Source organism: Stegostoma tigrinum, chromosome 33 (genome assembly GCF_030684315.1).
Source record: "Stegostoma tigrinum isolate sSteTig4 chromosome 33, sSteTig4.hap1, whole genome shotgun sequence".
NCBI lineage: Eukaryota > Metazoa > Chordata > Chondrichthyes > Orectolobiformes > Stegostomatidae > Stegostoma > Stegostoma tigrinum.
The window spans coordinates 29,566,759-29,592,644 of NC_081386.1; the positions used below are offsets into that span (position 1 = coordinate 29,566,759).

General features: G+C 43.0%; 1 protein-coding gene across 1 annotated transcript in view; it reads left to right on the top strand.

Moving 5' to 3' along the window:
- Positions 1-575: 575 nt before the first annotated feature.
- itga11a (integrin, alpha 11a) overlaps positions 576-25,886 on the top strand; it is a 161,455-nt gene continuing 136,144 nt past the window's right edge. The window contains exons 1-2 of the mRNA XM_059639194.1: positions 576-824; positions 19,071-19,182. Of these exons, the coding sequence (XP_059495177.1) occupies positions 773-824; positions 19,071-19,182 (164 nt within the window). The 5' untranslated portion in view covers positions 576-772. The remainder of the gene's footprint in view (positions 825-19,070; positions 19,183-25,886) is intronic.

Below are 25,886 nucleotides of genomic sequence, written 5' to 3' on the forward strand. Positions count from 1 at the left end.
GCGTTAGTGAACCAGATGTGTTTTTACGACAACTGGTAGAGTTACATGGCTATTGGTTCAGATTTGTGTTAAGTTAAGATTTGTGCTATGGTGGGATTGGAATCCAAGTCCCTGGAACACGAGCCAAACCTAATGACATTACCACAGTGCCATCACCTCCTTTCCCTCCCCTCCCTTTTACTTGCAATACATTTATTTCTGCTTGTTTCTCCTGAAATAATAGGGAATTCACTTACAGATTTAATTTGAATTTTTACTTTGGAAAGGAATTCAGTGAAACCCTTTCCCAGTGCATTTTTGTCGGTTAAAGCATAAATCATGGGCATCAAAAGATGCTGCGTCTTTAAATTTTTACAGTCACTGTTCATAATTTCCTCTGAGCTGCCACATTATAGGCAGTCACTGAGGCAAAGTGCACAGAGTAAAGTTAATGTTTGCTTTGAGTTAGAGCACAGCCAGTCTCTGGTTTCCCCTCCTCTCCATTTGGTTGACATCACATGCAGCCAGGCAATAAGTGCTTCATAGATTGCCTGCTAACTCCAACCAGTGGGCTGCTGCTGTTTCAAAAACACTGAGCTCCTGCTGCATGTAAGGGACCAGGACAAGGGGAGGAAATAGCCCGATCCATAAACATCCTGGCAGCCTCCAAACCTAATGCCAGAAGCCGTCCTACAACAGCCCTCCTACTCCCACAGTCAGAAAGCAAGAAGTCACATCAAGCGCACATCGGTGACAGCTATTCAGCTATTGGACTTTTAACTGTGTTATACAGATGGATCTATACAGATGTGGCTTTGTTGTGTGGTTCATTACTCAGCTCTCAGGTGAGTTGGGGAGGAAGGCTTTGTGGGGACTGATGGTATAAAGCAGGGGACAGTGTCTGTAACAGTCCATGGCTTTTTAAAACTAATAGGATTACTCCTTCAATTTAATGGGTTAAAAAAAGGGAGAGTTGCAAGGTTCTGATTAACTTAGTTTCCTACAGAAAAATTGCAACAAGGTCAGCCGAGTTATACATAAATGTAGAAAAATAGAGGAAATATAAATCAATGGACACGGAATTCTTTCTGAAGTTGGCTAATATGAATGAAGCCTTTCCTTCTGTCTGCCTCTCTGTCTTGTGCTCTTGTCAGTAGTTTGTGCATTATGCAATTCTGAAGTGGAGTGGTAAAGTGTTTTAACTTCAGTGAGCTGCCTCACGATCTAAGCAGTAGGCAGTTCAGGGAGAATCAGCAAACGTGGTGTGTCTCCTGTTAATATAAAGGCATTCGCATATGTGGCTACTGGAAAACCTTTCCAGGAGGTTGGATTATGTTATTATACTGTTGGGTTTGATGGGACTATTTTTAAAGGAACAGTCGCTGGCTTTTGTTCTTGGCTTTTAAAAGCTGAGCACTCAAAAGTCTGACATGTAAAGCCTCAGTACTGTTCTCACTTTACTTTTATATTCAAGCTATGACACCAACAATGAGAGGGAATCTGTAAATAACAGACTTAGCCATACTCAATTTGGGGCAGAAAGTTAGAGACCATGCACTGAGTCTGAGTGATTATAAATGAATTCTTCACCACAACAGGAAACGGGAGACTGTGCCTTTTCATAATATTGAGCTTGAAAAAGCTAGATTTAACGGTACATCTCAGGAAGATGATCGGTTCGATCTCTGATCTGTGCAGACTCAATCCCAGCTGCTATGGTAACCCAGCCTCCCTGGTTGATGCTGAACACAGTTTGGATTCCAATACGAGTGAGGCATGACAGTAAAGAGCAAACCTGATTCATGGGTGATGCCCCCCATGGTTGGATTGCTTATTGTCAAGATGCGTAGGTGAAAAATGTAGGTGAGGTACCAGAGTACATGCCCGTTTGTGTCCACCCTGGCACGACGTGAATCAAACACATGGGACAAAACTGACAAAGTTTAGCAGAATGATCATGACACCAGAGTCAAAGAAGAGAGAAGAAAGAAATTGTTGTGCTTGATCTGTTTGAAGGTGAAGGCAGGCAGATACTTTGTATTACTATATATGCTGATTAATTTGGGATTTGCACTTCCAAACGTGGTGAGAGAAAGATCACATCTCTCCGAGTGTTCCAAAGCTCTTTACAGCCCAGTAAGTGATTTTTTTTGACATGTAGTCACTGTTATACTGAAGGAAAGTCAGGAGCCAATTGGTGCTCAGCAAGATCCCACCAAGTGTGGTGCCCTGATAATGTGCCTTTGCTGGTGAGGCTGGACTTGAGGACAGCTCTTCTGCGGTTCCTCACATTCCTGTCTTGACACCTGTTATTATCAGCTGGCATGGGGCCTGGGTATATTGTTTCACCTGACAGGCAGCCCTTGCAGCACACTTTCAGCACCATGCCAGACTCAGGCTGCATTCACTGCTTCAGCAGCTAGAGCAGAGCCTGAGAAAACCGTCTTCCAACTCAGAGGGGAGATTCACACTCACTTGAGCCTCCTGTACCAGGCTAGCCTGGTCTGCAATTTCTCTGGTGAGATCATTATCTCCGGGACATGCCAATATCTCCACAGCTAGTCGCTCTTCACTTGACCAAACAGCTGTAGCAGCAGAATGCAGCTCACCTTCCTAACTAAAACAGCTGAGACAAGTGGAGCAGCACGGTGGCTCAGACGTTAGCACTGCTGTCTCACAGCACCAAGCACCCAAGTTCAAGTCCAAACTTAGCTGACTGTCTGTATGGAGTTTGCACATTCTCCCTATGTCTGCATGGCTATCATCCGGGTGCTCCGGTTTCCTTCCACAGTCCAAAGATGTGCAAGTTAGGTGGACCGGCCGTGCTAAATTGCCCTAAATGTCCAGGGGTGCATCGGCTAGGTGGGTTAGCCATGGTAAATGTAGGGTTACAGGATAAGGTGGGTCGGTGTGGAATGCTCTTTGGAGGGTCGGTATGGGCCGAGTGGCCTGCGTCCGCACTGTAGGGATTCTATGATTTGGTGATTCTGGGGGAGCAGGAATAAAGGAACCTATTGGATTATACATCCGTTGTCTTTAAACGTAACTCTCAGGGTTAAGACATTCTGGAGATTACTGCCAGTTCTCTCCTGAAGTATAACATTCTGTAAATAGGTTTCTATTTCTGTTTTGGCTTCCTCTCGCAGGGAACTGCCTCATCTCTGAGCTAAGGGAGCCATGGAGCCCCTCCTGCTGCCTTGGCCAATATTCCTCCCCAAACCAACAACATGTATCAGGTGATCTGATTATCTGGCGCTCTGTTTCCCAGCAGCTAACCTGCCAGCACAATTCACTCAGAGACCGACATTCACTGCAGACTCTAATCCAAAAATCCCTTCCACAAACCACGGCCCAGAGACAACTGAAAGTTAAAGGCAACGACAGCTCCAGAAATCAGTTGCCCACAATATTGAAGGCAACTGCACTAATTTTGACCCTAATGTGCATTCCCACACCCACAGTGTGGCAGTGTTCTTCATTGAAGGAGATGTGCTTGTGGTGAGACTGTCTTTCCTGAAATCAGATTCCTCTGTCACTTGGAAAATGTGTTTGAGAATCAGCAAGTTACAAACAAAGAACTGCTGATGCTGAAAATTAGAAAATGCCAGATTATCTCAGCAGATCTGGCAGTGTGCCTGGAGAGAAAGCAGACTTAATGTTTTGTGTCCAGTGACCCTTCCCTGGAACTAAAGGGTCTGGAGAAGGGTGACTGTACCAACAAAATGTTGTGTGTCAGCAGCTGGTCTGTTTTGACTTCTTATCGTTACAGTGTAATGTGAATGTGGAGCTGGCTCGTTCCTAGTTTGGGAAGGAGCTTCTGGAGGAGTTTACAGGACTAAAGGTTCCATTTGGTCCATCATATCTGTGCTGGCTTTCACAGGACAATTCAAATTGAATCCCACTGCTCCAGGCTCGTTGCTGCATCTCCCTTATTTTCAAATGCTTATGTGGCTTTCCCATAAATGAGAAAATCATCTGTGTTTCAACTGCACAGTGGTCCCTGATTTCATAAACTCTGGGTGAACGTGACTCTTTAAAGATGTCTCCTCTCATTCTCCTGCCACGACTATGTATCCAGCAGAGTGAAATTTCAGTTGCTCTGAAACAGACTAGATTTTATTTTCTTTTCTTTATTCATTCATGGGATGAGGGTGTTGCTGGCCAGGCAGCATTTATTGCCCATCCCTAATTGCCCACAGGGCAGTACAGAGTCAACCACATTGCTGTGGGTCTGGAGTCACATGTAGGCCAGACCAGGTTCCTTCCCAAAAGGACATTAGTGAACCAGATGGGTTTTTCCCCAACAATCAATAATGGATTCATGGTCATCATTAGACTCTTAATTGCTGATATTTATTGAATTCAAATTCTGTGGCAGGATTCGAACATTATCTGGGTCTCTGGATTAACAATACAGTGATAATACCACTAGGCCATGGCCTCCCTTGATAGAAGTGACTGCCAGAGAAATGTAGCTGCCTCACCAATTCTTCCTCTTGACCCAGGTCTGAAACATCCAGATACAAGGGGCTATGGGCAGTTGGGAAAGGCCCAGGGCTCCCAATAGCAGATCAGCTGACCTCTAACCAGCAGCTGCTGAAAGATGGCGAATTTATTCAGGCAGCTCCCATGCTTTTGAATGACTGATGAGATACATTACATCTGAAAGCATTTACAGATTGCTTTTAAAGCCCTCTGGTCAATTCCTATACAAAGGCACAGGAATTTATTGCTGTTTCCTATGTGTCAAATTGCAAAGAGCCAAGATCCGTTTGCTTACTTAACTATTTGCCACTGAAGACAAAAAGTTTTAATTGAGAATGATCAAGATATATATATTCCAGAAGTACCTGCATCTCCATCCACTGTTGGCCTGCTTTACATCTCTGTTTTGAACTCTTATGAAGACAGACTGTATCAGTTAGGACTATTTTAACTGGTGTTTATAAGAATTAGGTGGGATCTCGTGGAAACTTATAACTTTCTAACAGGAATAGACTGGGTAAATGCAGGAAATATGTTCCTGATGACCAGGGAGCCCAGAACTAAGGGTCACTGAATAAGGGTACAGGGTAAAAGGTGCTTGTGATGCAGTAGTGTCCCGACTTCTGAGCGAGGAGACCCGGTTTCAAGTCCCTCCTGCTGAAGGGGTGGGTCATATCATCCTGGACAGGTAAATTCAAAACTATCTAAGGATACAGGATGGGCCATTTGAGACTGAGATGAAGACACATGTTTCCCCCACCCCGCTGCCGAGATTGGTGAGTCTGTGGAATTCACTGCTACAGGAACTACATGAGGCCAAAACATTTAATTTTTTCAAGAAGGAATTGAACAAAGTTCTTAGGCTAGAGGGATCAAAGGACATAGGGAGCAGGGGACAGGGGACTGAGTTGGATTATCAGTCATGATCACATTGAATGTCAGAGCAGCCTCAAAGGGGTTGAATGGCCCAGTCCTACACCTATTTTCTACATTTGACAGTATTGTGGTTCTTGTGCAATGACTAGATCAGAATTTGGCTCAGGTTGGCCAGTCCTGGCAACACAGACCTCACCATTTATAGTTGATATTGTTTATTGGTCTTACCATGACATGGATAATGTAACCTGTGGGCAACAAAGCTGTTACAGGCTGCAGTAGAACCCGTGTCCTGTAAAGTGTTGTTATTTAAGTGTAATGCAAATGCTGTAAAATAAAATCACCCTATATGTATCTTGTCAAGTGTCAATGTCTGAAAAAGGTTCATATGTCATACTGACAGCAGTTCAGGATCCCAGGATCCTTTGCTCCTTTGACCTTCTTTATTGCTATGTTTGATCACTACCTTGGGATCAAATGTGACCCCACCAATAAATTTCTGACCACTCCATTGTCTGCCATCACCAAGCCAGCATATTGTCACCTGACACCTTCTCTGATCAGCTGCTGACAGTCTCTTCCATACCATTGCTCCTCAAGACTTGATAATTGCAATTCCATGCACTTCACTCTGTGCGCCTGAGGTCACCCCAAATTCTACGACCCGTGCCCTAAGTTGCACGGAGTTCTGTTCAGTCATCACACTTGCTGGCTCACATCAGCTCCCTGACAATGAAATGTCTACTTTTTAAAGATTACCACTCTTGCTCTCACATTCATCCCTGTGTTCACTCTAACCCTGTCTCTGTAATCAACACTGGGCTATGTTCCAAGTCAATAATGTGGAGCTAGAAAAGCATTGCAGAACAGTCAACATCAGCTGAGGAGCAGGGAAGTCAATGTTTTGGGCCGAAACCCTTTGTTAGGACTCCTCCTAGTTCTGACAAAGGGCTTTGGCCTGAGACATTGACTTTCCTGCTCCTCGGTTGCTGTCTGACCTGCTGTGCTTCTCCAGCTTCACATCTATTGACTCTGGCTTCCAGCATCTGCAATCCTTACTGTCTCTAAGTGACTATCCACCAAGTCATCATTGTTCCTCTCAGTTCTGCTTCTTCATTGTGACTGGCAGTTGTGCCTTTAGCTACCCGAGCCCGAGGATCTTGAATTTCTTCCCTCTAAGCCTGCAGCTCGCTACACTCATGTTCTCCTTTAAGACACTGCCTGAAACTGGCAACTTTGACCAAGCTTTTGGGTTTTGGAGCTATTATCTCTTAATGTAGTTTGGTGCCATGTTTTATAATCCTCTTGTGAGATGCTTTGGCAGTTATATTGGATTGAAGGTGCCACATGAATGTACATTGTTGGTGTTTCCTCTATGGTTGCCTGTGGAAGAAGCTGGGCTCTGCGTAAGAGGGTGAAGGGGTACAGGGAGCTGAAAGGGGAGAACTGGCCTCAATCTGGAATGGACTGGTGAAATCCAGGCATGAGATTCCCAATCCACTGGACCTGTTGTGGGCCCCACTATTTTTGGTTGTCACTGATCTCTCAGGTCTCAGCTTGAAATTAGACAGGTCCTGATGACTTCATTGGACTGAACTGGATACTTAAAGTCAAACTCTGCTTGCCTTCCTGTGAATTCCTGCTCGAAAGAGCTGGTTAATACTTTGGATACAGCAAGAAAGCTGCAGGATCACTGACAGTAACATCATATGGTGAAGCCAAATATGGTGAGCCATATTTTGACGTTTTCTCTCTACGTGTCTGGGCTTACCTCTCTGCATGCCCAGTTAAACATGTTGCCAAAATACTTGTGAATTTTTGAATTCCAAACAAATTAATTATGCTCACTTTATTACCTTGTGAAACAGCTGGCATTTGGCACCTTGTGTATACTCTTCACTATCAACTTCAGTCATTGAAAACCAATGCTGGCAAGTTGTGCGGAATTGCTCCTACCTCCCATCTCTCCCCAGGGCAGTTCACCATTGCTGATAATACCAACTGTTATAGCGCTGTCACCTCTCAGTCAGGTCAGTCATGTGTTCAAATCGTCCTCCAGAAAGCTGGACACACAAAACGAGACTGACATTCCAACGTGACAATGGACGAGTGCTGCATTGTTAACTGTGCCATGTTTTGAATAAGGTTTTAAATTATTCAGAACCTCTCGATTGGACGACTAAAATCCAGTTGCACTAGTTTGCAGAATGGCAGGAGAAGTTCTCCCCAGCATCCTGCTCACTTGTCCTTTATTATTTGGCCATTATCACATTGCTGACTGTGGGAGCTTGCTGTGTGCAAATTGACTGCCACGTTTCTAACATTACAACGCAAGCTATACTTCAAAAGGAGTTCATTGGCTGTAAAGTGTTTTGGGAATGTTGTGAGGTGCTGGGAGGTGCTGCATTCTTTATTTCCACTTCTATTTCACACCTCCCTGCAGTCAATGTTCCCTTTAATAAGTTCTATTCTTGTGTGGGTCCATGTGGGGTGACGACTTCAGGAATTGAAAATCAATGCCGTGAGCAGTGTTGACACATGGATGTCTACTTGTGGATCCTCAGAGTGGCTGCATGTGTGAGCTAGTTGCACAACTTAGAGGGTGCAGTACTGTGACCACAAGCATCTGTTCCTGAATGGTACAAAGTAGCTCTATTGACGCTAATATTCATGTAGTAGTGAAGCAGGAACTCAATGTGGAGAGCTGTCTGTTCTTGGCCAGTGAGCAGCACTAAGCCAGTGGCTTATTCAGGGCATGAGGCCATCCTTGTATCCACTTTACCATCATCAATATTCACTCTGTTCACTACCAACCCTCAGTTGCAGCAATGTGTACCATCTACAAGATGCACTGCAGTAACTCAAGCATCCTTAAAATGCACCTCTCAAACCCAAAACCTTCACCATCTAGAAAGACTCACGCAGCAGCTTTATAGCATTTGCTGGCTCCTCTAGAACCATATACCATCCTGATTTGGAACGACCATCTCTTAACTGTCACTGGGTCAGTATCTTGGGGGCAGCAGCACTATGGGTGTATTGTCACTACATGGAGTGCCTGTTGCAGTTAATTCCTTAACACTACTTTCTGAAATGGTAATTGGGGATGGCCAACTCCATCCACATCCCATCAAAGAAGAAAATAAACCTTGGGACCATTCAGTGGGAATGAGTAGGTGTGAAATCTTTCCCTGTTATGATGATCATGTAGCCTTGTAGAAAGCATGTTGTTTCAAAGTGATTCCAGGTGGTTCCTCAGTTGAAGTACCACTGTGCAAAGTCAAGGATTTCTTGCGGTCACAGGTGTTGTGGTTTGAGCACACCCCACAGAACGTGAACCAAAGGGATCCCAAAGGTTCCTTCCCAACATCAAGTCCACCCACCTTTCCCAGATAATTCAGCAACCACCTGATCTGGACAACACACTTCCTTCCCAGAATCTGAAGAAACGTAAGAGTTTAGAGTCATGCAGTCCTGGGATTTGACACCATGGAAGGACACCCTTCAGCCCATCATGCCAGTCAACAAATATCCTTTGGTCCTAATCCTGCTTTCCAGCAACATCCCATTGTATTATCATATGCGACTTTCACATAGAACATAGAACAGTACAACACAGCACAGGTCCTTTGGGCCACAATGTTGTGCCGACCTATTATCCTACTCTAAGATCAGACTACCCACCATACATTTTACCGTCATCCGTGAGCCTATCCAAGAGTTTCTTAAATGTCCCTAATGTATCTGACTCCACTTCTACCGTCAGCAGTGCATTCTAAACAACCACCACGTTGGATTTGTTCAACGAGCTTGTCCATGGTTTGGTGAGTGTAAAGTCACATCGTAGAAAAGGTCTTTGGGTCCTTTCCACCCATGTTGGTGTTTAGGCTGCTCTTGAGTCTCTTCCCACCATTCTTTCTTTAAGTTTATGGTCATAACTTTGTACTCCGTCCTCCCATTGACACTTACCTAACATCCTTTTAAATTTATCAGCATTATAGCTTTGAGCATTCCCCACGGAGCAAATCTAGAAATGTTCCTTTCCAGTTTGTGTCAACAAGTGCCATTTTCATTAGAAAATGGGACACATTTAGCAAAAGTAATTTTGACCAATTTCCTGCTCATAAACACTTAAGAATGTCACACGTGCTGATGGTGAGTTGGAATGAGATGTAAAGTGGCTGCACAGCAAACTTGAACTGACTGGTTTAATGAGAGAGGCCTGCAGCAATGTGATGTTTGCAGGATTGTAGTTTAGGGTATGGGAAACCGACCAAGGTAGAAGGGCTAGTAAAGCTCACACTGATTTGCTGCACTATAATGAGTTCAGAATATCAAGTCAACTGCAGAAGCATTGAGGGCTGATTAAGTTGGCCTAGTCTCCCAAGTAACAAACTCAGCATTGGCTAACCACCAAATAGCATAATTTATTAGGGAGAGAAGAGGAATCCTAGCATTAAAGACTGCTTATGGTGGATGTAGCAATACCTCTCCACCAATTGGAATCATCTTCAATGAATTGTGTTTATACACCACTTTTCATGACCCCAGGAGAGCCCAGGTCGCTTCCCTTTATTCTGTCATGGAATGTGAATAGCATTTGTTGTCTATCCTTCATTGGTTTTCAGCAAAGGCCATTTAAGGATCAAGGACACCTATTCAAAAATATACTTTATGCTCAAAAAATAGTTTGTATACATTGTCAGAAACACAGTTTGGTTCTGTACAGTAGCATTTCAAAGAAGCAAACAAATATTGGAATTTGACTGTATCCAAACAAACCAAAGGCATCTCTTTAACATACAAGCCCATATTTACATGCATTTGAGGCACCAGGAGGGTCTGATAACTGAACCAATCCCCATTCTACATCAGCAGAAAGACCTCAGACAGCGGTCTTTCCCTACTGCATTTGATGGCAGCTGCCCCAAGCTTTAGCACATCCCTCAGCGCATAGTCCTGGACTTTGAAATGTGCCAGTCTGCAACACTTGATCAGGGTAAATACCTTGTTCTGGAAGACCAACAAGGTTCAGGCAGACCAAAGTGTGTCTTTCACCAAGTTGATAGTCCTCCAGGCGCAGTCGATGTTTGTCTCAGCGTGAGCCCATGAGCCTGAAGTCCCACATAAGGTGCAAAATAAACTGGTAGATTTCAGGCGTTTGCAGACCGAGCGGATAGCTATCACAGTCAATACTACTGAGACTAGCTTGATATTCCAGATTTGTTCATTGAACCCACATTACCCAGAGGACTGGGCCTGGCCTTTAGGTTACAAGTCTAGTAACAGCTTTACCACGTTCTGGGATCGGTTCGCTTAATTGGCTGGATGGCCAACTAATTTCTACACTGGCTGACATCACCATGAAAGTCCTACCTTCTTAACCTTACCTCAGCCATGGTGATCCTTGAGTTAAACCCATCACCATTTGTCTGTCTCTAACGACATGGGATTAAGACGACTTTGCCTTTACTACTTTCCTATATTTACATACTTCTGAAATGTCGGCACTGGTGTAATGTAAGGGAACATTAATGCAGGGGAACCTCCCATTATTGGCACCCAGATAATTACCAAACAATCTATTTGAGATACTTATGGTTGCAAGTATAAGACAGAAACCCCAAATATGTTGTCTACTCTTCTTTAAATGTTGTCACAGAATGTTTGATGGTTGTGTTCACCTGACTGGGCAGAGAGGGCCTCAGTTTCATGTTTCGTCATGAAGTTCTGCTCAAGAGCCAACCAGGGTCGTAAGGCAAGGCAGTTAGAGAGTAGGACTGTCAGAGATGAAGGCAACAAGATCAGCAAGTGACCGCTCTTGATAAGATGTGAGATACAGGATGCTGGCTCAGTGCTGTTGGGGACTGCGAGAGGGTGCAAGGAGGAGTAGAGGGTTAACAGAGGAAATCCACTGAGACCATTGGCTGCGATTTTCGTGGATAAAGAGGGTGAAATCGCAGGACATGGTGTCCTCAAAGCACTGGGACTAAGCCTGAAATTCCAAGTAATAACAAAAGAATTTAGCCTCCGCTGTTGTTTGGTATTAATAATCCAGAATTGGTCTAAACATCCCAGGTCAGCAGAGAGACATCAGATAAGCATCTCTCAAATCACATGGGTAACTGATGGGATGCGAACAATCACTGGGTCACAATGCTGAACTGTGCTGCCATAACAGTGCCTGTGGGAGTACCTTTGCCCTATGGATTGCCAAGGATCAAGGAGAAAGTTGAAGATAGGTCTCCGATTCAAAAGAGGAGATCAACAGCTAGTTGGAGCTCTCTTTGCCTGTTGGAGACAGCTTGATCAAAGCTCTGCTGCCTGTGCCCCAAATTGCACCAAGTACCATTCACTCATTCTTCCCATGGTCACTGATGACAATGTTCATCATTTAAATTCATCCACACCTTATGCCTCTCTATCTCTGTAACTTTATTCGGCCCTACCACATCCAGCACCGTAGCATTCCTCCACTGCTGGCATCTTCACATCCTCAATTGCTATTTGCATTGCCAGCATTTTCTTCATCGCAGTGTGCCTTTAAAATACAAATTGTTAATGCCATGTTGTTAATGCTCTAAGTTTTAAACCATCATAGACGTACTGCTAATCCCAGCCAGTTAAATTCACACCGTTTTTCATAAAATAGTCAACGAGACTCATAACCCCACGTTGTAACTTTGGAGTCAAGGAGATCAGTGCCATAGAACTGACATTACAGAGATTCAGTGCAGCTTCTTTATCCCAGTGCCTGTCTCAGAAACCTGTTGGTCTTTTTCACTCTCTTCTGAGGAAGGGTAACTCGACCCAAAAAGTTGACTCTGATTCCTCTCCACAGATTCAGCTGGACCTGCTGAGCACTTCCCGCAATTTCTGACCTTCTTGCTGATTTACAGCGTCCACGGTTCTTTCAGTTTTTATTTGGGCTTCTTCAATCTTTGGTTCTGCAACTACAGCTTGCCCAGACTTGCACTCATAGGTAATGCTCAAACACTATGTAAGATTGTTCCAGTCGCGCTTTAAGTAACTGCTCAATGACAACACTAGCTTTACTCATTCATGGGATGTGGGTATCACCAGGCAGGGTAACATTTATTTCCCATCCCTATTTCTCTGAAGAAGGTGGCGTAGAGCTGCTGTCTTGAGCTGCTGCTGTTCTACGGGTGGGTTTCGGGGCCACTGACTGGACAGACATTAGACTGATATTTCCCTGGCCTTTTGCCCTCATTAATTGCAGCTTAATCAACACAAAGCAATGCCATTACATTTAGCATTACAAAGCACCTTGCTTTGGAGTTGTGGCTTAGCGAATAGCATCCTGATTTCTAAGCCAGAAGGATTCAAAAGCAGCAGCCCCAGTGCAGTGCCGAGGGAATGCTGCACTGTCAGAGGTGCTGGCTTTCAGATATGGATTTAAAAATCAAAAACCTCATTGCATTCTTTCAAGGGAGGGAAGTCCACCCATTGTCCTAGTCAATATTTCTCCCTCAGCTCATAACATATTATTTGATTGTCATATCATTGCTATTTGTGGGATTTATTCCGTGTAAAAATTCCCTGCTGCCATTACAACAGTGACCATTTCAAAAATAGTTAATTGGCTATAAAAGCACTTTGGGTCGTCCTGTGGTCTTGACAGGCACAACAGAAATGCATCAGAGATAATAGGAACTGCAGATGCTGGAGAATCCAAGATAACAAGGTATGGAGCTGGATGAACACAGCAGGCCAAGCAGCATCAGAGGAGCAGGAAGGGTGACGTTTCGGGACTAGACCCTTGAAACTTCAGCTTTCCTGCTCCTAAGATGCTGCTTGGTCTGCTATGTTCATCCAGCTCTACACCTTGTTATCTACAACATAAATGCAATTTTAAAGTGATTTCTTCCCTTGTTCTTCCTTCTCCTGAAGGTGTTGTAAGATCCTGGGAATGGTGAGACATGTCAATGTGTAGGCTTTAGCTGTCAGTTCCTGTGCTGCTGGCTGCTGTAATGGAGCATTTCTGGATGTGACCAATACCTACATTGGCCAACCATCTGGTTCAAACTGAGCAGTTCAGCTGCAGAGTTGGCTGCTGTACTGACCTTGACAACTGAACAATTCAAGGAAAAATTAAATTCCCAGTGTGTGTATGTCTTTGTGAGTTTCAGTATGAATTTGTAACTTTGTGTCTGATGGAGTGTGTGTGTGTGTGTGTGTGTGTGTGTGTGTGTGTGTGTGTGTGCGCGCGCGCGTGCGCGTGTGTGTGCGTGTACGCACGCTCACATATGGGAGGTAGTACACTTAGGATCAGTTCTGGCTACTGACCAGGCATATCATACTGTTCTCTTGATGAAGTCTCTGTTGGCCAACTGTTAGCCTTGCTAAGATGTCAACATGACTAGCAGTCTCCAACTCAGCCTCATCGAGCAAGCACAAAACTGATGAGACTTTTCTATTAAGGGAGTGATAATTTGATTGATATTATTGAATTGAATTCTCCTGTCAACTTTTATTTGTTGGTGCTTTAAATATTTTGAGTCATTGCAACATGGAGAGGCCAATTGGCCCATCTCATCCAACATGAACCCAGTTAATTCCATTGACATCCTCTAACCCCGTAGGCCTGCAAGTTTATTATGCTTGCATTCTCAGCCAATTTTTTTTAAATAATAGATTACATCTGTTTCCACCATCCTTGTTAGTGGCAAGTTTATTACTAGCTGCTGTATAATAAGGTTCTTCCCCACATCTGTCCCCAGCAACTCTGGCCCTACATTAAATAAACATCACCCAATCCTTGTGTAATCAAATAATGGAAGCAATTTTTCCTTGTCTACCTCATCTAAACTTTTAATTGTCTTGCATACCTCTATCAAATCTTTTCTCAATTTCCTTTCCTCAAAGGAGAACAATTAGGGGCGGCACGCTGGCTCAGTGGGTAGCACTGCAGCCTCACAACACCAGGCACCCGGGTTCGAATCCAGCCTCAGGTGACTGTCTGTGTGGAGTTTGCACACTGTGTGGAGTGTGTGTGTGTGGGTTTCCTTCGGGTGCCCCGGTTTCCTCCCACAGTCCAAAGATGTGCAGACTAGGTGGATCGGCCATGCTAAATTGCCTGTAGTGTTCAGGGGTGTGTGGGTTATAGGGGGATGGGTCTAGTTGGGATGCTTCAAGGGGTGGTGTGGACTTGTTGGGCCGAAGGGCCTGTTTCCACACTGTAGGGAATCTAATCTAATCTAATCTAATTCCAGTTTCTCTGGTCTAACGTTATAGCTAAATCCCACATGCTTGAAATCACTCTGATAAATCTCCTCTGCACCTTCACAAGGACCCTCTCATTCATCCCAAAGAATGCCATTTAAGACTGAAATAGAGATTGACACTGCATCTCAATAAAAACGGAGTCAAACTATTAACATTTTCACACAATCTGTAAAGTCACCTTAGTATTGTTGGGTTTCATGTGTGTTCATTCACACATGCTCATATCCTTGACAGTATGGGCCCAGATGTGGTAGCGTTCGTCCTATCTACATGCACCAGACTTACAATGCATGAGATGTTGATCTTTTATGTTTGGGAGTGGATTCATTGGTAGGATAAAGGCGTCCTTTGGCTGACAGCAAGACCCATAGCACCATTGTCCTGGTGAACGAGCTTGTATACCAGCTCCTGGTGATCTTCCATTCCAGACAGCCAATGGATAAGGGATAGAACTGGAACCAATCTTTATGTACTTAAATTAACTTACATTTATAGAGATGTATCTTTTAACCCAACAATTACAATTTCAGTCCATAGTTACTCATAGGAACAAAGTAAATTCCCAGTCAATGACCACATCCTCCATGCAATTAATCACATTGATTATCTTCATAAAATTTATGTGCAATTGACAACTATGGGAAGCCATGGGGTGGCTTTTGCAAGAGGTCTGAACTAAGATTGTGGCTGAAGGGCAACTTAAGGGCAGAGTACTGAGGACATTTCACCGTCAAACTGAGTGTCCTGGGGAAAGGGTATAGTGCCGACATTGAGGAATGGACTTTACCTTGGAGAGAATTTCAACAAGAAACCATCGCAGCAAGTTCATTTAACCACTACCAGTGAGGGATAAAAACCTTCCCCGTGGCAATTTTAGACACCAGGGCATTATTGAAATACAGTCAGAATGAGCCAGGTGATGAATAAAGTAAATTTCAACTGAGCAAAATAATGACGAGGAAAATATAAATTACTAGAATGTGGAAAGACGCGCTGAAGGAGTAGAAGAATGTAAGGGCTATGTGATTAGTTTTAGTAAAATTCGAGAACTGTGCAATTCAATGGGACAGGCAGTATGTTACAGTACAGCTTCCTGACTTGCTTTTCCAGTTTAGTTTGGCGTGCTGTCCATCTGGCAAGTGTCCAGTACCGTGACATTAATTCAGTTATCTAGCACTTCGCTGGGGCCAATGCTGTGAAAAATATTAAAGGTAAAATCATTTTCCTTAACTCTGTCAAGTTGGATTATCAGCAAACCTTGAACCATGAAGGAACAAATCATTTACCTTCACACAGGTATTTTTTTTTATTAAAAATAAAATTACATCTTTATGATGGAAGTGATTTGGAGAAAAGGCAAGAAACCAGCAGACAGACAGATGCTTGAGCTCAGGATTTCCTCTGGTTCTTGCCAACTCAGCAGGCTCACATTCCGTTAAGCATTTTGACTTCTAGACACAGCATGTATCTCCTTCCCTTTCTCTGTTATCCATGCTAATAGAACTAGCAGAAATATGACCCTAGTCTTGTTTTGAGCCTGTTTACCCTGTTGGCAATCTGAATACCATTACTCGTTAATGTCACATTTTGCAAAGGATCTAATTTGTTACCTGTCAAAACTTTAAATGTGACTTTCAATTCATTATCACTGCTAAGAACAGTTTGCCAGTTGTTTTTTCACTTAGGACATGCTCATATCAAGTTCACCTATTCATCATTTGAAGAATGAGGTTTGAACCTGACTGCATCCGAGACCAGACATGGTTTCATGGGCAGGGGTGAAAGAAAGTGATGTTACAGATGTGGAGAAGCAGTTTCAGAAGGTGAATGGGCTGCTATCCTTGATTCAGCGAGGAGTTGAATACAGAAGTCAGAATATTATGCTTCAGTTATACTGAGCATTGGTGAGGCTACATCTTGAATATTATATGCAATTTTGGTTTTCTTATTTAAGGAATGATGTAAGTACATTGGAAGCAGTTCAGGGCAGTTTTAGCAGATTGATAGCTGTAATGAGCAGGTTCCTTTATGAGGAAAGATTTGTCAAGTTGGGCTTGTTCCGACTGGAGTTTATAGAGGGACGTGTAGCTTGACTAAAGTTTATAAAATCCTGGATGATCTTGACAAAGTGGATTTGGAGAGGACATTTCCTCTTGTGGGTGAGCTTAGAACTGGGGGACAATGTTTTAGAATTAGGAGTTTCCATTTTAGGGCAGATGTGAGTGTTGTGCACTGTATAGGCCACGAGGCTTTGGGATTCTCTGTCTCAGAAGGTGGTGGAGGCACTTTGTTAAATATTTTTAAGTCAGAGGTGGAGAGTCTTATCAGTTGAGGGAACCAATGGTTATTGGGTAAGTGGAAATGTGGAATTCAAACAGATCAGCCATTATCTTATTTGATGGCAGGGCAGGCATGAAAAACCAAATGGATTATTTCAGCTCCTAGTTTTTATCTTTACATGTTCATACAGTTGATGGTGCAGTGATTTTGCATTTATTCCTGGAAAATGATGGTTGGTGATTTGCCATTACTAACTGCCGGTCCCTAATTGGTGCTGAGAAGCCCTCGCTGAGTTACCTTTTTGAATTGCTGCAGTTCATGGGTTATAATTTCACCCCACATTGATGGAACTGCATGGTTCACTGTCAACCACATTGCTGTGGGTCTGGAGTCACATATAGAGTATCGTTTCCTCCAGTGGTTTTTACAACAATCTCATACAGGTTATGTTAGGACCAATATTAATTTTATTCCAGATTTAATAATTACATTTAACTCTGTGTGGTTGCTGTGGTAGGGTTTGAATTTATTGTCTTCCAGGACTATAATGGGGATTTCTGGATTATTAGCCCAGTACTATTACCACTACTGTACCACTGGCTGCAACAGAGAAGCACGTGTGTATTCAACTGTATTCAACTCCTCAATTTGACATTGACAAGGACATTGAGAGAGCAAACGAGCCTCAGGCAACCGGTATTTTTATCTTCAGAGACTACAGATGCCAGGAGAAATAATATTTTTGACTCTGGGCTCTGTGACAATGGTTTCAGTCTTTCTAATACAACAAAGGCTGGGGGAATTGGGTGCGAAGGTACATTTGGAAGCTGACACTAACAGATGGCCCTGAGAGGCAGGTGCTGTAAGCATCTGAAAGGGTTAATGCTGAGGAGTGCCACCAACAATGATGACGGCATATGAGTTTATAGAGAGACCAGCTTCAGTCCTTGGAGGAGTAAACATCTGGTTCTCCTCCTACTCCCTGTAACAATGTTCATCAGGTCAGGGTAATTTATAACTGGTCACTCAAACTTCCTGTTCAGAAATCTCTTCTAGTCAGATCAGGAAGTTATCTTCTTTCACATTAGACCAAGCAGGAACTGAAGGCCCCTAATAAAAACCGAAAGAACTGTGGATGCTATGAATCAGAAATGAAAACAAAGTTGCTGGAAAAGCTCAGCAGGTCTGGCAGCATCTGTAAAGGGATGAACAGAGTTAACATTTTGGGTCCAATTCTGAGGAAGGCTCACTGGTGAAACGTTAACTGTTTTTTTACCTTCACTTAAGGTCCCTACACTGAGAGAATGGTGGCAGCAAACCTAATGTAGATATTTCCCAATCAACCCGTTCAGAGATGTTATTACACACCTGTGGGGCAGGTGGGACTTGAACCCAGGCCTCCTGACTCAGAGCTACGGACACTACCTATGCACCATAAGAATTCTATCATGAGCTGCAGACTCGCTTTAACTTTAATGTACAGCAGATAAGTCTGTGGTTTCACATAATGGCCTCCATGATCTATGCTTTGAGCTTTGTTATAGTGTTATAGAGTTGTAAAGCATGGAAACAGACCCTTTGGTTCAACTTATCCAGGTCGACCAGATATCCTAAATTGATCTAATCCCTTTTTCCAGCATTGGGCCCATATACCTCTAAACCCTTGTTACTGTTAGAAATTGCTAATGGAATCTCAATATGAATGACAAACCATACTGTTGCTTGGGAATATCATAGGACTCAACTTTCTTGGCAGCGTAAAGGAGACTTCACCTCAGATATTCTGTTCTTTGAATGGGTCTCATAAACTCAAGAAAGCATTTGCTTGTCTTTCAAAGTTATTTATTTAACTCCAAAAACAGCTGCCAGTGAATTCTTGTATTTACTTTACCTTGGGATTTCTGTCTGTCCAATTTTTACATTCCATTTTTCCAATTGACATCTGTGTTTCAAATTACCAAATTGTAAATTCAATGAATTTTACTGGCAGTGAGAGAACCCCCAGAACTTAAGCCAATGATTCACCCTGTGCCCATTGGTACCTCACCCTATGAACTGCCAGTATCTCATCACAGTGTCTTATGTATGACCTTTCCCACTTTGGTTTAAAGCTTGGCAAGAAATGGCTTACCTTGTTCTCACGATTCAGAACTGGCCACATAGAGGATGGCAAATGCTAATATTATGCTTCTTACTTCCAACAGTTCCCTGTGACTCATTTAACATCGACACCAAGTGGCCAAAAATCATTAGGGGGTCGGCAGACGCACAGTTTGGATACACAGTGCAACAACACGAGGCGAACGGACAGAAATGGTAAGAACAAGAAATGCTGAGTTTGACATGAATGATATATTGTCAAATAGCATTGAATGTGGAGATATCAAGGATGAACAGAGATTGTAAGTGAGCTGACACTGGCTGGGTTAATGAGCTGTGATTCCTATAGCCGCTCCTTTACCAAGCTGGAAAGCTGGAATTAACACAACGATATTACCTAGAGAATTCTTGGTGTGTTTTACATCAGGAGTATCTGTTCCATGGTGATGACTAGTGTGCGTGTCATCAGGGTCACACTTTCCACTTTCACATCTTTCCAGCAGCAATTGTTTTGTGTTTGAGATGCCTGTGATATTCTGTAAAACTGCCCAAAAACAAACCTTCTTTGACAAACTGTTGGTAATATCTGGTGTGTACACCTTTCGAGGACAATGGATACAAAAAGGGCTGGACTTTGACTCCTTGACACTGGGCAGAGGAGCTGAAAACCTCCAGTTTCAACTCATCACAGAGCCTCCATCCCCGTGCCGCATGGATTGGAGACACTAGATTGACATCTGCAGAAAGGTACATCCAGCTTTGAACCTACCTTCATTGTCAAGACCTTTGTCCTCTTTTGAACAGACGTCTCAAATGTTAATCCTGGCCTGTGTCTCTCTGCACCTTCTCTGAAACTGTAGCACTCTGTCAGCTCCACTGATGAACTTTGTATGGGATGATCTGCTTGTATAGCACACCAAACAACATTTTTCACTGAATCTCGTTACATGTGACGGCAATAAATCAATCAATCAATCAATCACAATCCGTGAGTGAAAAGCATCTGATCGGTTTTGAAGAGGATATAGGGAGCAGAGAGAAAAGTGAAATTGATGTTGGAGATTAGACTCGAGTGCCTTCTGCTTATAGTTCTTCCAGTTTTAGGCCCTCACATTGAGAAAAATGCAAACAGCTAGTACCGGTTAAACATGGAGCTGAGTGGCTCAGGATACAGGAGCATGTCTAGATAAGGAGGAGGGAAGCTTGCATTGTACCAAATTCAACTTTGTCAGAAGGTGGATAGAGGACAGAAGGAAATTGAACCAAAATAGTGCACTCACCAGATTTTCCTTTTCATTAAGTGCCCTTGAGGAATGGTACATTTTCTTTACTAAAGGACATTAGTGAACAGAACTTTTTTTAAAAATTACCTAATCAGCGGTGGTTATATAATTACAATTAGTCAAACTTCTTAGTCCCACATTTGTATTGAAGTTAAATGCACATCTGCCAGAGTGGAATTTGAAGCTAAATCCTCAGTACACCAACCTGGGTCCGGGGTTATAAGTTCAATAATATTACTGCTAAACAATAACCTGCCCTCACCAGTGCTCTAGCCCCAGTGCTAAACCACTCAACCATAATGAACAATGGCAAAATGAAATGTTGCCCTTTTGTTTTCATAAACCACTACTGGAATATCATTCACAGTTTGAAGGAAAACCAATTGGAACTCTTGCACTGAACCTTTGGTAACAAAACTGGGATGTACCCCCTTCTTTAAATCTAATACTGGAGTTCAGAAGGAACTGCACTCAACTCTATCTCTTGCCAGTGTCAGGCATGTGTCAGCTAGTAAACAGCTTCTGGTTAAGTGCAGAGAGATTTAGCCAGAATACAGAAGCTGCCTTTTTGGCAGGTGTGCTTGACAGAAGAATGCAACTTAATGTAGACTGAGAATAGACTAGTTGCCTCATCAAATTTAATCTTTCCACCAGACCCAGAACGGTTTATTTACTCATGGATTCAACTGTGGTAATTTCATCTCTCAAGAGGAGGTGAATAACTACATGGAAAAAAAACATGAGATGAAACTTTAAAACTTAACTTCTGGCCAACGGCCAAAGTCAGTGGTGCAGTGCTTAAATGTTGGCTTTTTAATGAGACAGTTGGTCCTTTGAGTCCTTCCCACCACCTATATTTCCTATTGATTACTTAGGCCTTGTGTACCAGCATTACTGATTATCCAGAGGGGTCGATAGGCATGTAAAGCTCAGCTCCCCTTGTAGCAATTGTCCTGGTCTAGGGACAAGGTAGGACAAATCGCCACTCCACAGATTACAGGCTCTGACAATAATTACCATTGCTCAGAATGGCAGTTCAAAGACTAGTGAATGCAGGGAATTACATAGAATTTACAGTTCAAGAACAGCCCATTTGACCTAGCTAATCTGTGATTCTCATGCTCAGCACACGGTCTACTGCACCCACTTTTTCATGACATATAATTTTCCTAAATAGCTGACTCTTCACAGGGAAATGTTAAATTGCAGTTGTAATTATATCACTGTCTTCAGTTTAATTTGTTCAAAGGCTTGTAGATAGACTGAGAAATTTGCATTGATTGAGGATAATTCATAGGGATTCTTTCAATGCCATGTAATTGGCTTTTATGACGAATTATCCAGGGCTCAGTTGGACAATCAGACAAATACTATTAGATGGACTTCAAAGCATTTAATTATGTTGAACATGTAACATTGAAAAATGCCTCAAAACATTACAGGGCAGGTGTTATCAAACTAAATTTGGCACCAAGACAAATAATCTTCTAGGACAGATAGAGACATAGAGCCATAGAGCTTGGAAACAGACCCTTCAGTCCAACTCATCACGCCAACCAGATATTCTACATTAATCTAATCCTATTTGCCAACATTTGGCCCATATCCCTCTAAACCACTCCTATTTCTATACCAACGTTATGCCTTTTAAGTGTTGCAATTGTAACAGCCATCACCACCTCCTCTGGCAGCACATCCCATGCACGCTCCACACTCTGTGTGGAGAAATTGCCCCAATGACCAAGGGTTTGGACAAAGAGATGATTTTTAAGTAGCAACTGAGAAAGGAAGAGAGAGACCTAGAGAGACAGAGAAGTGAAGAGAGAAAATTCCATAGTTTAGGGTCTCGGCAGCAAGAAAAACAAATTTGCGAAAACTGGAACGATAAAAATCAGGGGTATGCAAGAGTGCCAGATTGGAAGAGAGCAGAGATCTTGAATGGTTGTGGCACTGAAGGAGTTCAAAGTGGTAAGGAGCGTACGAGGCCATGGAAAAATGTTAAGACGTGGGTGAGGATTTTGAAATCCTCGTGGTGAAGCAGACCGAGTCAGACGGAATCAATTTTCTTGTTATTGTGGCCACAAGCGGAATGAGTAGCTTTTCTAGATGGGTGACCAAAGAGACGGGTTTTGATGGGCTGAATGGCCTAATTCCAATCCTATATCTCATGGTCTTATGGTCCAAAGGCAAGGAGAAACTGGTAAAGTGAGCTGGATTTTGGAGCTCAGTTTTCATGAGTAAACTGAAAGAGTCTTTTAGATTTTAAATATTCAAGTTCAAATTTCTTGTTAATGCAATTTACATTTACTCAATTCAGGCTATAAGAGGAATCATATTACATATTTTTCTTGTCATTTTTTAAAAAGCCTGATATGATACACCTGCTGCTTGCATAAAATGATGTTTCAAGCCAAATACCTTTCCAAATGCTTGGGCTTTAACGAGGAACTCAGGACTTCTGCTTTGCTACTTTTGTAAGTTTCTGTGCTGATTCCAACCAATATCACCCCTAAGCACTGGCGACTGTGTCTGCCGAAATGCAAATTACTGAAAGGAAACTCCTGGAGCTGGAGATTATATTTAAAGCAAAAATAACATCTGTTGCTGCTCTAAGCCCAAGTTAATAGCACTGAAATGTTTATTTCCCTGATCAAGTGGCAAGAAATGAGACAGGCCACTTTAAGCAATTAAAAACAGAAAATGCTGGAGAAACTCAACAGGCCTGGAAGCATCTATGGAGAGAGAGAAATAAAGTTAATGTTTGGAGAATTTTGGAAACACTAAGCCTGTACTGGATTCCATAACATGAAGGTGCTGGTGTTGGACTGGGGTGCACCAAGTCAGAAGTCATGTGCCACCAGGTTATAGTCTATTTAAAATCACAAGCTTTCAGAGCCCTTCTCCTTCATCAGGTGAACTTTAACCTAACGAAGGAGCAGAGCTCTGTAAGCTTATGATTTTCGAGTAATACCGACATATAGCACAGAAACAGCACAACTCATCCATGCTGACCAGAAATCCCAATAAAGCTAGCCCCATTTGCCAGCATTTGGCCCACGTCCCTCTAAGCCCTTCATATTCATGTACCCTCACAGATGCCTTTTAAATGTTGTAATTGTATGAGTCTCTACCACTTCCTCTGGCAGCTCATTCCATACACACATCACCCTCTGTGTGAAACAGTTGCCCCTTAGGATCCTTTTAAATCTTTCTCCTCTCACCGTAAACCAACGCCCCTCTAGTTTTAGACTCCCCCATCCCAGGGAAAAGACCTTGTCTATTTACTCTCTTTATGCCTTACATGATTTTATAAACCTCATATTGCAACAATAATACAAATATCATCACACGAATAATCCCTGAAATGTGTTAATTTGATTTCACTAACCATCATGGTCTCACGTTGTAACTTAAAGAAACTTGGATTCTGTGGCAACATGGCCTCTCATCAGTTAGCAATAGACAAGGAATGTCAGTTTTAGACACAAAAAAAATCTGTTGGGTCACAAGATCTGAAACGTTAACTCTGTTTCTCTTCCTACAAGCAAGTTTCCTAGCAGTTTCTGATTTTGTTTCTGATTTCAGCCTCTGCAGTTATTTTTCACTTAAGAAGTAGGCAGGATTGATTGAGATAGAGAGGGCGTAAGGAATTTAAAGGCTGATGAAAGAGAAAAGATTTTGATGATGTATTTAAAGGAAGGGCGCAAAGTGAAGTAGCTGAGTATTGGATTTCTAAGACACAGAAATGCAGTGACTAAAACTATGGTGAAGAGGAAAAAAAAAGTTTGCAATTATATTGCACTTTTCACAATCTCTGGACATCTCAAGGTGCTTTATAGAGAGTAAAATCTATCTGAAGTGTAGTCACTGTTGTAATGTGGGAAGCTTAGCAGACAATCTGAAGACAGTAAGACAGTAAGACCAGGTAATCTGCTTTAGCTATGTTGGTTATCGGAGAAGTGAAATGTGTCTGCTCTGTCAATCATTTTATGTGATTGCTTCCAGGTATGCCAGAGCAAAGACAGGGCTGTTGTTTTAAATTTTAATCTGAAAGACAGAGCTGCACACCCTCGGTGCGTAGTGAGGTGCCAAAGTGGGATTGGAGCCCATAACCTTCAATTCAGAGAATGTGATCCACTGAGATCCAGCTGAGCAAAGTGAATTCAGTGTCAGCGAGAGAGGGAGGGGGGAGCAGGGAGAGAGGGGGAGAGCAGGGAAGAGACGGAAAGTGGGGAGAGAGGGAAAGAGGAAGAGAGGGAAAGGGGAGACAGAGGGAAGAAGGAGGGAGAGAGAGAGAATGAAAGAGTGAGAGAGCAAGAGAGCATGAGAATGGGGAGAGAGGGAGAGAGGGAGTGAGTGGAGTAGGGACGGGTACAGAGGGGAAGAGAGGAAGGGTAGGGAGAGAGAGAGAGCGCGGGGGGGGGCAGAGGGAGAAACATGGAGATGGAGAGACGGGGAGAGATGGAGAGGAGGGAGAGAGGAAGAGAAGGGAGAGAGTGGAGCAAGGATGGGGAAGAGAGGGTGTGGGGCAGAGAGCTAAAAGTTGGGAGAGAGGGAGGGGGAGAGAGAGGAGAGAGGGAGGGAGTGGAGCAGGGACGCGGTGAGAGTGAGCAGGGTAGGGAGAGGGAGAGACGGAGAGAAGTGGGGGGGAGAAAGAGAGAGACGGAGAGAAGTGGGAGGGAGAAAGAGAGAGAGGGAAGTGGAGCAGTGAAACACAGCTGGAGGACATCATTTAGCAACAAGATGGATCGATTAATCCCAGTGTAAAAAAATCTGCTGCAATTGAATAGCTGATGATAATAACATCTAATGCCTGAAAGCAGACACTGTACTTTTATTTTACTCTCTTTTTGCCCGATGCCAAGTCAAGTTCCACATAATTAACCTGTTACTCTCTTCTCTCTCCATGGAAACCCTTTCTCTGCTGTTGATGCTTGTTGACTGAAACAATTCTATCTTCACTTACTTGTGGTTCAGGACTTGCCACCATCTTATTGAGGTTAACCAGGAATGAGTAATAAATGGCAGTGATATTCAATGAATTAAATAAGAGCTTAAATCATTGGTGTTGAAAGCACAATTTTATTCTTTGGGAGGTGCAGTTGGTGAACCAAAGAGTTCCTGTGCAATACCTGTTCGATGACATAGTAACATAAAACAGTACAGCAGGGGAATGGGCCCTTTGGCCCACAATGTTCAGCTGAATATGACATTAAATTAAACTAATCCCTTCAACCTGCCCTTGGTCCATATCCCTCCATTCCATCCTTATTCATATGCTTATCTGTAAGTCCCTTAAATGGCCCTATTGTATCTGTTTCCACCAACAACCCTGATAGTGTGTTCTGGATCCCTACCACACTCTGTGTAAAGAACTTTCACCTCACATCATCTTTGAACTTTTCCCCACTCAATTTAAATGCATGGCCCCTAGTTTTAGATATTTCAACTCTGGGAAAAACTTCGGACCGTCGACCCTATCTATGCATCTCATAATTTCAATAGGCTTCTATCAAGACTCCCCTCGGCCTCCCCTGATCCGGAGAAAATGCAGGTTCTTCCAGCCTCGCCTTACAGTTCATACCCTCTGATCCAGGCAACATCCTGGTAAACCTGTGATAATGGGAACTGCAGATG